General features: G+C 58.3%; 1 protein-coding gene across 1 annotated transcript in view; it reads right to left on the bottom strand.

Moving 5' to 3' along the window:
- LOC140399549 (uncharacterized) overlaps positions 1-15908 on the bottom strand; it is a 74972-nt gene that overhangs the window by 22845 nt on the left and 36219 nt on the right. Inside the window, 2 exon segments of the mRNA XM_072489093.1 lie at positions 3498-3599; positions 14831-15128. Coding sequence (XP_072345194.1) covers positions 3498-3599; positions 14831-15128 — 400 coding nt within the window.

Genomic DNA, 15908 nt, shown 5'->3' with positions numbered 1-15908 from the left:
GGAGGATGAGGGAGGGAGAGGGACAGAGTCGAGGATGAGGGAGGGAGTCGAGGATGAGGGAGGGACAGAGTGGAGGATGAGGGAGGGAGAGAGTCGAGGATGAGGGAGAGAGTGGAGGATGAGGGAGGGACAGAGTCGAGGATGAGGGAGAGACAGAGTCGAGGATGAGGGAGAGAGTGGAGGATGAGGGAGGGAGAGAGTCGAGGATGAGGGACAGAGTCGAGGATGAGGGAGGGAGAGAGTCGAGGATGAGGGAGGGACAGAGTCGAGGATGAGGGAGGGACAGAGTGGAGGATGAGGGAGGGAGAGAGTCGAGGATGAGGGAGAGAGTGGAGGATGAGGGAGGGAAAGAGTCGAGGATGAGGGAGAGAGTCGAGGATGAGGGAGGGAGAGAGTGGAGGATGAGGGAGGGACAGAGTCGAGGATGAGGGAGAGAGTCGAGGATGAGGGAGAGACAGAGTCGAGGATGAGGGAGAGAGTGGAGGATGAGGGAGGGAGAGAGTCGAGGATGAGGGAGAGAGTGGAGGATGAGGGAGGCAGAGAGTGGAGGATGAGGGAGGGAGTGAGTCGAGGATGAGGGACAGAGTCGAGGATGAGGGAGAGAGTGGAGGATGAGGGAGGGAGAGAGTCGAGGATGAGGGAGAGAGTGGAGGATGAGGGAGGCAGAGAGTGGAGGATGAGGGAGGGAGAGAGTCGAGGATGAGGGACAGAGTCGAGGATGAGGGAGAGAGTGGAGGATGAGGGAGGGAGAGAGTCGAGGATGAGGGACAGAGTCGAGGATGAGGGAGGGAGAGAGTCGAGGATGAGGGAGGGAGAGAGTCGAGGATGAGGGAGGGACAGAGTCGAGGATGAGGGAGGGACAGAGTCGAGGATGAGGGAGGGACAGAGTGGAGGATGAGGGAGGGAGAGAGTCGAGGATGAGGGAGAGAGTGGAGGATGAGGGAGGGAGAGAGTCGAGGATGAGGGAGAGAGTCGAGGATGAGGGAGGGACAGAGTCGAGGATGAGGGAGAGAGTGAGGATGAGGGAGGGACAGAGTCGAGGATGAGGGAGAGAGTCGAGGATGAGGGACAGAGTCGAGGATGAGGGAGAGAGTGGAGGATGAGGGAGGGACAGAGTCGAGGATGAGGGAGAGAGTGGAGGATGAGGGAGGGAGAGGGACAGAGTCGAGGATGATGGAGGGAGAGAGTCGAGGATGAGGGAGAGAGTGGAGGATGGGGGAGGGAGAGAGTCGAGGATGAGGGACAGAGTCGAGGATGAGGGAGAGAATGGAGGATGAGGGAGGGACAGAGTCGAGGATGAGGGAGAGAGTGGAGGATGAGGGAGGGAGAGGGACAGAGTCGAGGATGAGGGAGGGAGAGAGTCGAGGATGAGGGAGAGAGTGGAGGATGAGGGAGGGAGAGAGTCGAGGATGAGGGAGAGACAGAGTTGCGGATGAGGGGCAGAGTCGAGGATGAGGGAGGGAGAGAGTCGAGGATGAGGGAGAGACAGAGTCGAGGATGAGGGACAGAGTCGAGGATGAGGGAGGGAGAGAGTCGAGGATGAGGGAGAGACAGAGTCGAGGGTGAGGGAGGGAGTCGAGGATGAGGGAGGGAGAGAGTCGAGGATGAGGGAGGGACAGAGTCGAGGGTGAGGGAGGGAGTCGAGGATGAGGGAGAGAGTGGAGGATGAGGGAGGGAGAGAGTCGAGGATGAGGGGCAGAGTGGAGGATGAGGGAGGGAGAGAGTCGAGGATGAGGGAGAGAGTGGAGGATGAGGGAGGGAGAGAGTCGAGGATGAGGGGCAGAGTGGAGGATGAGGGAGGGAGAGAGTCGAGGATGAGGGAGAGAGTGGAGGATGAGGGAGGGAGAGAGTCGAGGATGAGGGAGAGACAGAGTCGAGGATGAGGGACAGAGTCGAGGATGAGGGAGGGAGAGAGTCGAGGATGAGGGAGGGACAGAGTCGAGGGTGAGGGAGGGAGTCGAGGATGAGGGAGAGAGTCGAGGATGAGGGAGGGAGAGAGTCGAGGATGAGGGGCAGAGTGGAGGATGAGGGAGGGAGAGAGTCGAGGATGAGGGAGAGAGTGGAGGATGAGGGAGGGAGAGAGTCGAGGATGAGGGGCAGAGTGGAGGATGAGGGAGGGAGAGAGTGGAGGATGAGGGGCTGGGCTGAAACATGGACTCCACCAACGTCGTGCAATCAGGCCAAGCATTGACCGACAAGAGATTGAGCAGCGCTGCCCCTGCAGCTCCTCGGGGTGTTCAATGTCGCTCTGTTTCAGAGGCCCTGTCTCCCACGCTGGCCCACGCCTCATTGCTCCTCAGGAAGGACAAAGGCCTGACAGAGTGTGCGTCGTGCAGACCGAGCTCTCTCTCCAAAGTACTGAGGCAACGGACCGAGCGAAAGCACTGGCGAGGCTGCTGGATTACCGCAACCAGCTCGGAGTACTGCGCAAGGTAAATGGGACAGGCGACACGCTGCCCCCGCTCAGTTTCGCGCTGGCAATCGCCCTGCGATCGGCGGATTAGTGGACGGGTATGCGGAGAAGAGAGTCTCGCTCTCTGTTCCTCTGTGTGTCCAGCTCGCGAGCCAGTATGGGAAAGATAAGCAGACTCCTTTGGGAGTCTGGCACCTTCTCAGGCAAAAAGCAAATTCTTCCCGATAAGCCCCTCCAAGAGGGAGGCCCATTCATTGGAACCCAAACCTTGTTCAGGTACCTGTGGCCCACCAATGAAACCTGTCCAGCCCGGTGGAGGAGATGCCTGTTCCCTCCTTCGCCCCTCCTTCGCTAGCCCGAAGCGTACAGCTGGTCAAAACCAACGATCCTCTTCGTGTCTGCTCACTCCCGATCCGCGTCCCCAAATCTTTCCTCACCAGGGTCAAGTTAATCATGGTCTTCGTCTGGGGAGGAGCTCGAACAGCGAAGACAGCAAGTGGGAGGCCTGGCCCCTCCCAAAGCTTCTGTTCTGCCACTGGGCATCCAGCGCTGGGCACTGGGCCTGCAGTGAGGGGGAGGGCTCTGTATCGAGGAGGGTGGCACAGCAGAGCTGTGGATGAGGATTAAGCTGCTGAGGTCTCAGTCCGAGCGAGCGCCATTATTATTCACCAGACTTGTTCCAGGGATAGTGGGGACTGTCTCATCAACACAGATTGGGGCAAACGGCGTCTGTATTCCCTCGACACCAGAAGAAAGGGGATTTCATTGAAACCTACAAAACACCGAAAGGCAGAGGCAAGGTCGGTGCAGGTAAGATGTTTGGCAAGTCTGGAACCAGGGGGCACGATTTCACAGTGCGGGAGAAACCGAGATGTGGAAAATGTCTACACTCAGAAGCTGGTGAACCGTGGGAATTTCCGACTCGACCCCAGAGGCTGCAGACAGTCGCCTGAAAGCAGAGATTGCTAACACGTCTAAACGCCAATCTGATAAAGGCATACGGGGATAGTATGACATTGTAGCAAATGGAGGACGCAGGGGGGCCGGATTAGCCTGCTCCTCCCCCGATGCCGTGATCACTCACCGTCAGGTCCTGTCGTAGCGACTTCAGCTGCTCACAGGCAAAGGCGTAATCCTGGTGGGAGGCCCAGTGCGTCTTCACCATGGTCAGAGACTTCCTGAGAACCTAGGGCAACAAAGAGGACGAGCGTGAGGGGACAGAACTCCCGTCTTCGCACAATCCGTACCGACACACCAAACACCCAGCCAGAGGACAAAGTCCAACAGCGGGACTACCGGGAGAACAGGAAAGAGGAGAGAGGTGAGAGAGAGAGAGAGAGAGGAGGTGACGGAGAGAGAGAGGAGGTGACGGAGAGAGAGAGAGAGAGGAGGTGACGGAGAGAGAGAGGAGGTGACGGGGAGAGAGAGGGAGAGGAGGTGACGGAGAGAGAGAGAGAGAGGAGGTGACGGAGAGAGAGAGAGGGAGAGGAGGTGACAGAGAGAGAGGGAGAGGAGGTGACGGAGAGAGAGAGAGGAGGTGACGGAGAGAGAGAGAGGGAGAGGAGGTGACGGAGAGAGAGGGAGAGGAGGTGACGGAGAGAGAGGAGGTGACGGAGAGAGAGAGAGGGAGAGGAGGTGACGGAGAGAGAGGGAGAGGAGGTGTTGGAGAGAGAGAGAGAGAGAGAGAGGAGGTGACGGAGAGACAGAGGGAGAGGAGGTGACGGAGAGAGAGAGGGAGAGAAGGTGACGGAGAGAGAGAGGGAGAGGAGGTGACGGAGAGAGAGAGGGGGAGGAGGTGACGGAGAGAGAGAGGAGGTGACATAGAGAGAGGAGGTGACGGAGAGAGAGAGGGAGAGGAGGTGACGGAGAGAGAGGAGGTGACGGAGAGAGAGAGAGGGAGAGGAGGTGACGGAGAGAGAGGGAGAGGAGGTGACGGAGAGAGAGGAGGTGACGGAGAGAGAGAGAGGGAGAGGAGGTGACGGAGAGAGAGGGAGAGGAGGTGTTGGAGAGAGAGAGGAGGTGACGGAGAGAGAGAGAGGGAGAGGAGGTGACGGAGAGAGAGGGAGAGGAGGTGACGGAGAGAGAGGAGGTGACGGAGAGAGAGAGAGGGAGAGGAGGTGACGGAGAGAGAGGGAGAGGAGGTGTTGGAGAGAGAGAGAGAGAGGAGGTGACGGAGAGACAGAGGGAGAGGAGGTGACGGAGAGAGAGAGGGAGAGAAGGTGACGGAGAGAGAGAGGGAGAGGAGGTGACGGAGAGAGAGAGGGGGAGGAGGTGACGGAGAGAGAGAGGAGGTGACATAGAGAGAGAGGAGGTGACGGAGAGAGAGAGGGAGAGGAGGTGACGGAGAGAGAGGGAGGGAGAGGAGGTGACGGAGAGAGAGAGGGAGAGGAGGTGACGGAGAGAGAGAGAGGAGGTGACGGAGAGAGAGAGAGAGGAGGTGACGGAGAGAGAGAGAGAGGAGGTGACGGACAGAGAGAGGGAGAGGAGGTGACGGAGAGAGAGAGGGGGAGGAGGTGACGGAGAGAGAGAGGAGGTGACATAGAGAGAGAGGAGGTGACGGAGAGAGAGAGGGAGAGGAGGTGACGGAGAGAGAGAGAGAGAGGAGGTGACGGAGAGAGAGAGGAGGTGACGGAGAGAGAGAGGAGGTGACGGAGAGAGAGAGAGAGAGAGAGGAGGTGACGGACAGAGAGAGGGAGAGGAGGTGACGGAGAGAGAGAGGGGGAGGAGGTGACGGAGAGAGAGAGGGAGAGGAGGTGACGGAGAGAGAGAGAGAGAGGATGTGACGGAGAGAGAGAGTGAGAGGAGGTGACGGAGAGATAGAGGGAGAGGAGGTGACGGAGAGAGAGAGAGAGAGAGGATGTGACGGAGAGAGAGAGTGAGAGGAGGTGACGGAGAGAGAGAGAGAGAGGAGGTGACAGAGAGAGAGAGAGGAGGTGACGGAGAGAGAGAGGGAGAGGAGGTGACGGAGAGAGAGAGAGAGGAGGTGACGGAGAGAGAGAGAGAGGAGGTGACGGAGAGAGAGAGGAGGTGACGGAGAGAGAGAGGGAGAGGAGGTGACGGAGAGAGAGAGAGAGAGGAGGTGACGGAGAGAGAGAGGAGATGACGGAGAGAGAGAGAGAGAGGATGTGACGGAGAGAGAGAGGGAGAGGAGGTGACGGAGAGAGAGAGAGAGAGAGGAGGTGACGGAGAGAGAGGGAGAGGAGGTGACGGAGAGAGAGAGAGGAGGTGACGGAGAGAGAGAGTGAGAGGAGGTGACGGAGAGAAAGTGGAGGTGACGGAGAGAGAGAGGGAGAGAGAGAGGAGGTGACGGAGAGAGAGAGAGAGAGGAGGTGACGGAGAGAGAGAGAGAGAGGAGGTGACGGAGAGAGAGAGAGAGAAAGGAGGTGACGGAGAGAGAGGGAGAGGAGGTGACGGAGAGAGAGGGAGAGGAGGTGACGAAGAGAGGGAGAGAGGAGGTGACGGAGAGAGAGAGGGGGAGGAGGTGACAGAGAGAGAGGAGGTGACGGAGAGAGAGGGAGAGGAGGTGACGGAGAGAGAGGGAGAGGAGGTGACGGAGAGAGAGAGAGAGGAGGTGACGGAGAGAGAGAGAGGGAGAGGAGGTGACGGAGAGAGAGAGAGAAAGGAGGTGACGGAGAGAGAGAGGGAGAGGAGGTGACGGAGAGAGAGGAGGTGGCGGAGAGAGAGAGAGAGAGAGAGAGAGGAGGTGACGGAGAGAGGAGGTGACGGAGAGAGGGAGAGAGGAGGTGACGGAGAGAGAGAGAGAGAGAGAGGAGGTGACGGGGAGAGAGAGAGAGAGAGGAGGTGACGGAGAGAGGAGGTGACGGAGAGAGGGAGAGAGGAGGTGACGGAGAGAGAGAGAGGTGACGGGGAGAGAGAGAGGGAGAGGAGGTGACGGAGAGAGAGAGAGAGAGGAGGTGACGGAGAGAGAGGGAGAGGAGGTGACGGAGAGAGAGAGAGAGGAGGTGACGGAGAGAGAGAGGGAGAGGAGGTGACGGAGAGAGAGAGGAGGTGACGGAGAGAGAGAGGGAGAGGAGGTGACGGAGAGAGAGAGGGAGAGGAGGTGACGGAGAGCGAGAGGGAGAGGAGGTGACGGAGAGAGAGAGAGAGAGGAGGTGACGGAGAGAGAGAGGGAGAGGAGGTGACGGAGAGAGAGAGGGAGAGGAGGTGACGGAGAGAGAGAGGAGGTGACGGAGAGAGAGAGGGAGAGGAGGTGACGGAGAGAGAGAGGGAGAGGAGGTGACGGAGAGAGAGAGGGAGAGGAGGTGACGGAGAGAGAGAGGGAGAGGAGGTGACGGAGAGAGAGAGAGAGAGGAGGTGACGGAGAGAGAGAGGGAGAGGAGGTGACGGAGAGAGGGAGAGGAGGTGACGGAGAGAGAGAGAGAGAGAGGAGGTGACGGAGAGAGAGAGGGAGAGGAGGTGACGGAGAGAGAGAGAGAGAGGAGGTGACGGAGAGAGAGAGGGAGAGGAGGTGACGGAGAGAGAGAGAGAGAGGAGGTGACGGAGAGAGAGAGGGAGAGGAGGTGACGGAGAGAGAGAGAGGAGGTGACGGAGAGAGACAGGGAGAGGAGGTGACGGAGAGAGAGAGAGAGAGAGAGGAGGTGACGGAGAGAGAGAGAGAGAGAGGATGTGACGAAGAGAGAGAGAGGAGGTGACGGAGAGAGACAGGGAGAGGAGGTGACGGAGAGAGAGAGGGAGAGGAGGTGACGGAGAGAGAGAGAGAGGAGGTGACGGAGAGAGAGAGAGAGGAGGTGACGGAGAGAGAGAGGGAGAGGAGGTGACGGAGAGAGACGGAGAGGAGGTGACGGAGAGAGAGAGGGAGAGGAGGTGACGGAGAGAGAGAGAGAGGAGGTGACGGAGAGAGAGAGGAGGTGACGGAGACAGAGAGGGAGAGGAGGTGACGGAGAGAGGAGGTGACGGAGAGAGAGAGGGAAAGGAGGTGACGGAGTGAGAGGGAGAGGAGGTGACGGAGAGAGGGAGGGAGAGGAGGCGACGGAGAGAGAGAGGGAGAGGAGGTGACGGGGAGAGTAGGTGACGGAGAGAGAGAGAGAGAGAGAGGAGGTGACGGAGAGAGAGGGAGAGGAGGTGACGGAGAGAGGGAGGGAGAGGAGGCGACGGAGAGAGAGAGGGAGAGGAGGTGACGGGGAGAGTAGGTGACGGAGAGAGAGAGAGAGAGAGAGGAGGTGACGGAGAGAGAGGGTAGAGGAGGCGACGGAGAGAGAGAGGGAGAGGAGGCGACGGAGAGAGACAGGGAGAGGAGGTGGCGGAGAGAGAGAGAGAGAGAGAGGAGGTGACGGAGAGAGAGGGTAGAGGAGGCGACGGAGAGAGAGAGGGAGAGGAGGTGACGGGGAGAGTAGGTGACGGAGAGAGAGAGAGAGAGAGAGAGAGGAGGTGACGGAGAGAGAGGGTAGAGGAGGCGACGGAGAGAGAGAGGGAGAGGAGGCGACGGAGAGAGACAGGGAGAGGAGGTGGCGGAGAGAGGAAGTGACGGGGAGAGTGAGGGAGAGGAGGTGACGGAGAGAGCGAGAGAGAGAGAGAAGGTGACGGAGAGAGGGGGGGGAGAGGAGGTGGCGGAGAGAAAGAGGGAGAGGAGGTGGCGGAGAGAGAGAGGGAGAGGAGGCGACGGGGTGAGCGGGTGAGGAGGTGACGGAGGGAGAGGAGGTGACGGAGAGAGAGAGAGAGAGGGAGAGGAGGTGACGGAGAGAGAGAGAGAGGAGGTGACGGAGAGAGAGAGAGCGAGGAGGTGACGGAGAGAGGGAGAGGAGGTGACGGAGAGAGAGAGGGAGAGGAGGTGACGGAGAGAGAGAGGGAGAGGAGGTGACGGAGAGAGAGAGGGAGAGGAGATGATGGAGGGAGAGAGGGAGAAGAGGTGACGGAGAGAGGGAGAGGAGGTGATGGAGAGAGAGAGGGAAAGGAGATGACGGAGTGAGAGGGAGAGGAGGTGATGGAGAGCGAGGGAGAGGAGGTGACGGAGAGAGGGAGGAGGAGGTGACGGAGAGAGGGAGGGAGAGGAGGCGACGGAGAGAGAGAGGGAGAGGAGGTGACGGGGAGAGTAGGTGACGGAGAGAGAGAGAGAGAGAGAGAGGAGGTGACGGAGAGAGAGAGGGAGAGGAGGCGACAGGGAGAGGAGGCGACGGAGAGAGGAAGTGACGGGGAGAGTGAGTGAGAGGATGTGACGTAGAGAGAGAGTGAGAGGAGGTGACGGAGAGAGAGATAGAGAGGAGGTGACGGAGAGAGAGAGAGAGAGGATGTGACGGAGAGAGAGAGAGAGAGGATGTGACGGAGAGAGAGAGTGAGAGGAGGTGACGGAGAGAGAGAGAGAGAGGAGGTGACGGAGAGAGAGAGAGAGAGGAGGTGACGGAGAGAGAGAGTGAGAGGATGTGACGTAGAGAGAGAGTGAGAGGAGGTGACGGAGAGAGAGAGTGAGAGGAAGTGACGGAGAGAGAGAGGGAGAGGAGGTGACGGAGAGAGAGAGAGAGAGGATGTGACGGAGAGAGAGAGTGAGAGGAGGTGACGGAGAGAGAGAGAGAGAGGAGGTGACGGAGAGAGAGAGAGAGAGGAGGTGACGGAGAGAGAGAGTGAGAGGATGTGACGTAGAGAGAGAGTGAGAGGAGGTGACGGAGAGAGAGAGAGGAGGTGACGGAGAGAGAGAGGATGTGACGGAGAGAGAGAGGGAGAGGTGGTGACGGAGAGAGAGAGAGAGAGAGGAGGTGACGGAGAGAGAGAGGATGTGACGGAGAGAGAGAGTGAGAGGAGGTGACGGAGAGAGAGAGAGAGAGGAGGTGACGGAGAGAGAGAGAGAGGAGGTGACGGAGAGAGAGAGAGAGGAGGTGACGGAGAGAGAGAGAGGAGGTGACGGAGAGAGAGAGGATGTGACGGAGAGAGAGAGGGAGAGGAGGTGACGGAGAGAGAGAGAGAGAGAGGAGGTGACGGAGAGAGAGGGAGAGGAGGTGACAGAGAGAGAGAGAGAGGAGGTGACGGAGAGAGAGAGTGAGAGGAGGTGACGGAGAGAAAGTGGAGGTGACGGAGAGAGAGAGGGAGAGAGAGAGGAGGAGACGGAGAGAGAGAGGGAGAGGAGGTGACGGAGAGAGAGGGAGAGGAGGTGACGGAGAGAGGGAGAGAGGAGGTGACGGAGAGAGGGAGGGAGAGGAGGCGACGGAGAGAGAGAGGGAGAGGAGGTGACGGGGAGAGTAGGTGACGGAGAGAGAGAGAGAGAGAGAGGAGGTGACGGAGAGAGAGGGAGAGGAGGTGACGGAGAGAGGGAGGGAGAGGAGGCGACGGAGAGAGAGAGGGAGAGGAGGTGACGGGGAGAGTAGGTGACGGAGAGAGAGAGAGAGAGAGAGGAGGTGACGGAGAGAGAGGGTAGAGGAGGCGACGGAGAGAGAGAGAGAGAGGAGGTGACGGAGAGAGGGAGAGGAGGTGACGGAGAGAGAGAGGGAGAGGAGGTGACGGAGAGAGAGAGGGAGAGGAGGTGACGGAGAGAGAGAGGGAGAGGAGATGATGGAGGGAGAGAGGGAGAAGAGGTGACGGAGAGAGGGAGAGGAGGTGATGGAGAGAGAGAGGGAAAGGAGATGACGGAGTGAGAGGGAGAGGAGGTGATGGAGAGCGAGGGAGAGGAGGTGACGGAGAGAGGGAGGAGGAGGTGACGGAGAGAGGGAGGGAGAGGAGGCGACGGAGAGAGAGAGGGAGAGGAGGTGACGGGGAGAGTAGGTGACGGAGAGAGAGAGAGAGAGAGAGAGGAGGTGACGGAGAGAGAGAGGGAGAGGAGGCGACAGGGAGAGGAGGCGACGGAGAGAGGAAGTGACGGGGAGAGTGAGTGAGAGGATGTGACGTAGAGAGAGAGTGAGAGGAGGTGACGGAGAGAGAGATAGAGAGGATGTGACGGAGAGAGAGAGTGAGAGGAGGTGACGGAGAGAGAGAGAGAGAGGATGTGACGGAGAGAGAGAGTGAGAGGAGGTGACGGAGAGAGAGAGAGAGAGGAGGTGACGGAGAGAGAGAGAGAGAGGAGGTGACGGAGAGAGAGAGTGAGAGGATGTGACGTAGAGAGAGAGTGAGAGGAGGTGACGGAGAGAGAGAGTGAGAGGAAGTGACGGAGAGAGAGAGGGAGAGGAGGTGACGGAGAGAGAGAGAGAGAGGATGTGACGGAGAGAGAGAGTGAGAGGAGGTGACGGAGAGAGAGAGAGAGAGGAGGTGACGGAGAGAGAGAGAGAGAGGAGGTGACGGAGAGAGAGAGTGAGAGGATGTGACGTAGAGAGAGAGTGAGAGGAGGTGACGGAGAGAGAGAGAGGAGGTGACGGAGAGAGAGAGGATGTGACGGAGAGAGAGAGGGAGAGGTGGTGACGGAGAGAGAGAGAGAGAGAGGAGGTGACGGAGAGAGAGAGGATGTGACGGAGAGAGAGAGTGAGAGGAGGTGACGGAGAGAGAGAGAGAGAGGAGGTGACGGAGAGAGAGAGAGAGGAGGTGACGGAGAGAGAGAGAGAGGAGGTGACGGAGAGAGAGAGAGAGGAGGTGACGGAGAGAGAGGAGGTGACGGAGAGAGAGAGGATGTGACGGAGAGAGAGAGGGAGAGGAGGTGACGGAGAGAGAGAGAGAGAGAGGAGGTGACGGAGAGAGAGGGAGAGGAGGTGACAGAGAGAGAGAGAGGAGGTGACGGAGAGAGAGAGTGAGAGGAGGTGACGGAGAGAAAGTGGAGGTGACGGAGAGAGAGAGGGAGAGAGAGAGGAGGAGACGGAGAGAGAGAGGGAGAGGAGGTGACGGAGAGAGAGGGAGAGGGAGGTGACGGAGAGAGGGAGAGAGGAGGTGACGGAGAGAGAGAGGGGGAGGAGGTGACAGAGAGAGAGGAGGTGACGGAGAGAGAGGGAGAGGAGGTGACGGAGAGAGAGGGAGAGGAGGTGACGGAGAGAGAGAGAGAGGAGGTGACGGAGAGAGAGAGAGGGAGAGGAGGTGACGGAGAGAGAGAGAGAAAGGAGGTGACGGAGAGAGAGGGAGAGGAGGTGACGGAGAGAGAGAGGGAGAGGAGGTGACGGAGAGAGAGGAGGTGACGGAGAGAGAGACAGAGAGAGGAGGTGGCGGAGAGAAAGAGGGAGAGGAGGTGGCGGAGAGAGAGAGGGAGAGGAGGCGACGGAGAGAGAGAGGGAGAGGAGGCGACGGAGAGAGAGAGAGAGAGAGAGAGAGAGAGAGGAGGTGACGGAGAGAGAGAGAGCGAGAGGAGATGACCGAGAGAGAGAGGGAGAGAAGGTGACGGAGGGGAGGTGACGGGGAGAGAGAGGTGACGGGGAGAGAGAGGGAGAGAAGGTGACGGGGAGAGAGAGGGAGAGGAGGTGACGGAGAGAGGGAGGGGAGGTGACGAAGAGAGAGGGGGAGAGGAATTGACGGAGAGAGAGGGGGAGAGGAGGTGACGGAGAGAGAGAGAGAGGAGGTGACGGAGAGAGAGGGAGAGGAGGTGACGGAGAGAGAGAGGGAGAGGAGGTGACAGAGAGAGAGAGGGAGGGAGAGGAGGTGACGGAGAGAGAGGAGAGGAGGTGACGGAGAGAGAGGAGAGGAGGTTACGGAGAGAGGGAGAGGGAGAGGAGGTGACCGAGAGAGAGAGAAGGTGATGGGGAGAGACGGAGAGGCGGGTGACGGGGTGAGCGGGTGAGGAGGTGACGGAGGGAGAGGAGGTGATGGAGAGAGAGAGGGAGAGGAGGTGACGGAGGGAGAGGAGGTGACGGAGGGAGAGAGGGAGAAGAGGTGACGGAGAGAGAGAGGGAGAGGAGGTGACGGAGAGAGAGAGGGAGAGGAGGTGACGGAGGGGGAGAGGGAGAGGAGGTGACGGAGAGGGGGAGAGGAGGTGATGGAGAGAGAGGGAAAAGAGGTGACGGAGAGGGAGAGGAGGTGATGGAGAGAGAGGGAGAGGAGGTGACGGAGAGGGGGAGAGGAGGTGATGGAGAGAGAGGGAAAAGAGGTGACGGAGAGGGAGAGGAGGTGATGGAGAGAGAGGGAGAGGAGGTGACGGAGAGAGGGAGGGAGAGGAGGCGAGGGAGAGAGAGAGGGAGAGGAGGTGACGGGGAGAGTAGGTGATGGAGAGAGAGAGGAGGTGACGGAGAGAGGGGGGAAAGGAGGCGACGGAGAGAGAGAGAGAGGGAGAGGAGGCGACGGAGAGTGGAAGTGACGGGGAGAGTGAGGGAGAGGAGGTGACGGAGAGAGCGAGAGAGAGAGAGAGGAGGTGATGGAGAGAGGGGGGAGAGGAGGTGGCGGAGAGAAAGAGGGAGGAGGTGGCGGAGAGAGAGAGGGAGAGGAGGCGACGGAGGGAGAGGAGGCGACGGAGAGAGAGAGAGAGAGAGAGAGAGGAGGTGACGGACAGAGAGGAGGTGACGGAGAGAGAGAGAGCGAGAGGAGATGACCGAGAGAGAGTGGGCGAGCAGGTGACGGAGAGAGAGAGAGATGAGATCTCTCACCGCTGTTCTCACTCTTCCGGAGCTGGTAACCTCTCACCACCCCACACCGCCGTCTTGCGTCCCGCTCACTGACCCCGGCGACGATTCTTTGCCGCCTCTTTTGTGCCCCCCCCCCCCTCACCGCTTCCAGCGCCGCGTGCCAAGTGCACCACGTGCCAACTACCCCCCACCCACGAGCTCCGCACAATTCCCGCAATTCTAAATCCATCCAAACTCTGATTTACAAAGTGGGCCGATCCGCTTACCACGTCGCTAATAATCGGCCCCAACAACTTTCCCGCCAACTGTTGTCCGGCTGCCTGGCCCTGTAGTCTCCTGCTTTCTCTCGCTCCCTCGTTAACGTCTAATCTGCTCGACCACTGAGCCCTCGGGAACACGGCAATCAGCCCCAGAGGGTTGGACATCACCGAGCTCCATTAATACCTCCAGTCAGATTTTCTATCCAACACCAATTAATTCAAGTCCTCATTCAAAGAAGAACAAAGAACAAAGAAAATTACAGCACAGGAACAGGCCCTTCGGTCCTCCCAGCCTGCGCCGATCCAGATCCTTTATCTAAACCGGTCGCCTATTTTCCAAGGATCTACTACCCTCTGTTCCCCGCCCATTCATATATCTGTCTAGATGCATCTTAAATGATGCTATCGTGCCCGCCTCTACCACCTCCGCTGGCAAAGCGTTCCAGGCACCCACCACCCTCTGCGTAAAATACTTTCCACGCACATCTCCCTTAAACTTTCCCCCTCTCACCTTGAAATCGTGACCCCTTGTAATTGACACCCCCACTCTTGGAAAAAGCTTGTTGCTATCCCCCCTGTCCATACCTCTCATGATTTTGTAGACCTCAATCAGGTTCCCCCTCAACCTCCGTCTTTCCAACGAAAACAATCCTAATCTACTCAACCTTTCTTCATAGCTAGCACCCTCCATACCAGGCAACATTCTGGTGAACCTCCTCTGCACCCTCTCTAAAGCATCCACATCCTTCTGGTAATGTGGCGACCAGAACTGCACGCAGTATTCCAAATGTGGCCTAACCAAAGTCCTATACAACTGTAACATGACCTGCCGACTCTAGTATTCAATACCACGTCCGATGAAGGCAAGCATGCTGTATGCCTTCTTGACCACTCTATCGAACTGCGTTGGCACCTTCAGGGTACAATGGACCTGAACTCCCAGATCTCTCTGTACATCAATTTTCCTCAGGACTCTTCCATTGACCGTATAGTCCGCTCTTGAATTGGATCTTCCAAAATGCATCACCTCGCATTTGCCTGGATTGAACTCCATCTGCCATTTCTCCGCCCAACTCTCCAATCTATCTATATTTTGCTGTATTCTCTGACAGTCCCCCTCGCTATCTGCAACTCCATCAATCTTAGTATCATCTGCAAACTTGCTAATCAGACCACCTACACCTTCGTCCAGATCATTTATGTGTATCACAAACAACAGTGGTCCGAGCACGGATCCCTGTGGAACACCACTAGTCACCTTTCTCCATTTTGAGGCACTCCCTTCCACCACTACTCTCTGCCTCCTGTTGCCCAGCCAGTTCTTTATCCATCTAGCTCGTACACCCTGAACCCCATACGACTTCACTTTTTCCATCATTCGTCTCCTTTCACACCACTTCTGAAATGATCTCCACTGTGAAGAGAGGCACTTAAAGCACTTGCATTCAGATTCAGAGCCTACATCGCAGCCAGCAGCTATCTATCTTCAGCTTTGTCTGGATTAAGAACTAAAATTCGGCTTTAACTAAACCACACGCAAACTCGATATCAATATCATATTATGATCACTCTTTCCCAGAGGCTCCTTTTTTGTAATGAAGCGTGCAGGCTGCATTTTGACACTGGAGCTGGAAGGACGGGGTGTCGAGGATCGGTATCGAAGAGAGGACAGACATGTTGCGGGGGGGGGGGGGGGGGGGGGGGGGGGGGGGGGGGTAGGTTACACACACCCGCACAACACTCACCGGGACCGGACGGACGGTGGACGGGTCAGGGGCGCAGGTGAGACGGAGGTAGTGTTTGGTGACCTCCTGGCTGGTGCCCACAATCTTGATGTGATCCCAGTCGAGGGGCTCATTGCCGCTGTCGAAGCTGTTGATCTGGAGGACCAGGGGCTCGCACCGCAGCCTCTTGGGCTGGCCGTGCTGAAAGCGGGCAGCCCGCCTCTGCTTCTTGAACTCCTTGTCGGGGTCCTCGAACACCAGCTGGCTGTGCCGTTTCATCCGTCGGCTCTTCTTGCCGGCAGCCTGCATTTCAAAGTCTCTGTGGGACGGAACAACGGGTGTAAGTGGGGAGGAAAAACCTGCCCTTGAACAGGGTTCTGTCAGCAGAAAGCCTCAGGCCCAAAGTATTTGGACTATTTTGAAACGGCGATCATCGAAACCTAAAAAAACCACAGCCAATTCGTGCACAGCAGCATCCCACACACATTGCGACAATAACCGGATTGGCACCTCTCTTTTTAATTCTCAGGTTCACCCAGGGCACTGGGGACAACTCCACTCCACTGATAACAGTTAAAACAGCACACCCAACAGTGCAGTGCTCCCTCAGTACTGGCACCGGGGGGGAGTGTGGGCCTGGATTATGGAGCTCAAATCCTAGAGTATAGACATCTCCCTCCGACAGTGCAGCGCTCCCTCAGTACTGTCACCGGGGGGAGTGTGGGCCTGGATTATGGAGCTCAAATCCTAGAGTATAGACATCTCCCTCCGACAGTGCAGCGCTCCCTCAGTACTGGCACCGGGGGGAGTGTGGGCCTGGATTATGGAGCTCAAATCCTAGAGTATAGACATCTCCCTCCGACAGTGCAGCGCTCCCTCAGTACTGGCACCGGGGGGAGTGTGGGCCTGGATTATGGAGCTCAAATCCTAGAGTACATACATCTCCCTCCGACAGTGCAGCGCTCCCTCAGTACTGGCACCGGGGGGAGTGTGGGCCTGGATTATGGAGCTCAAATCCTAGAGTATATACATCTACCCCCGACAGTGCAGCGCTCCCTCAGTACTGGCACCGGGGGGAGTGTCGGCCTGGATTATGGAG

This window comes from Scyliorhinus torazame, chromosome 23 (assembly GCF_047496885.1).
Source record: "Scyliorhinus torazame isolate Kashiwa2021f chromosome 23, sScyTor2.1, whole genome shotgun sequence".
NCBI lineage: Eukaryota > Metazoa > Chordata > Chondrichthyes > Carcharhiniformes > Scyliorhinidae > Scyliorhinus > Scyliorhinus torazame.
The sequence above is the reverse complement of the archived record's forward strand: the minus strand, read 5'-3'. Positions and strand labels throughout refer to the sequence as shown.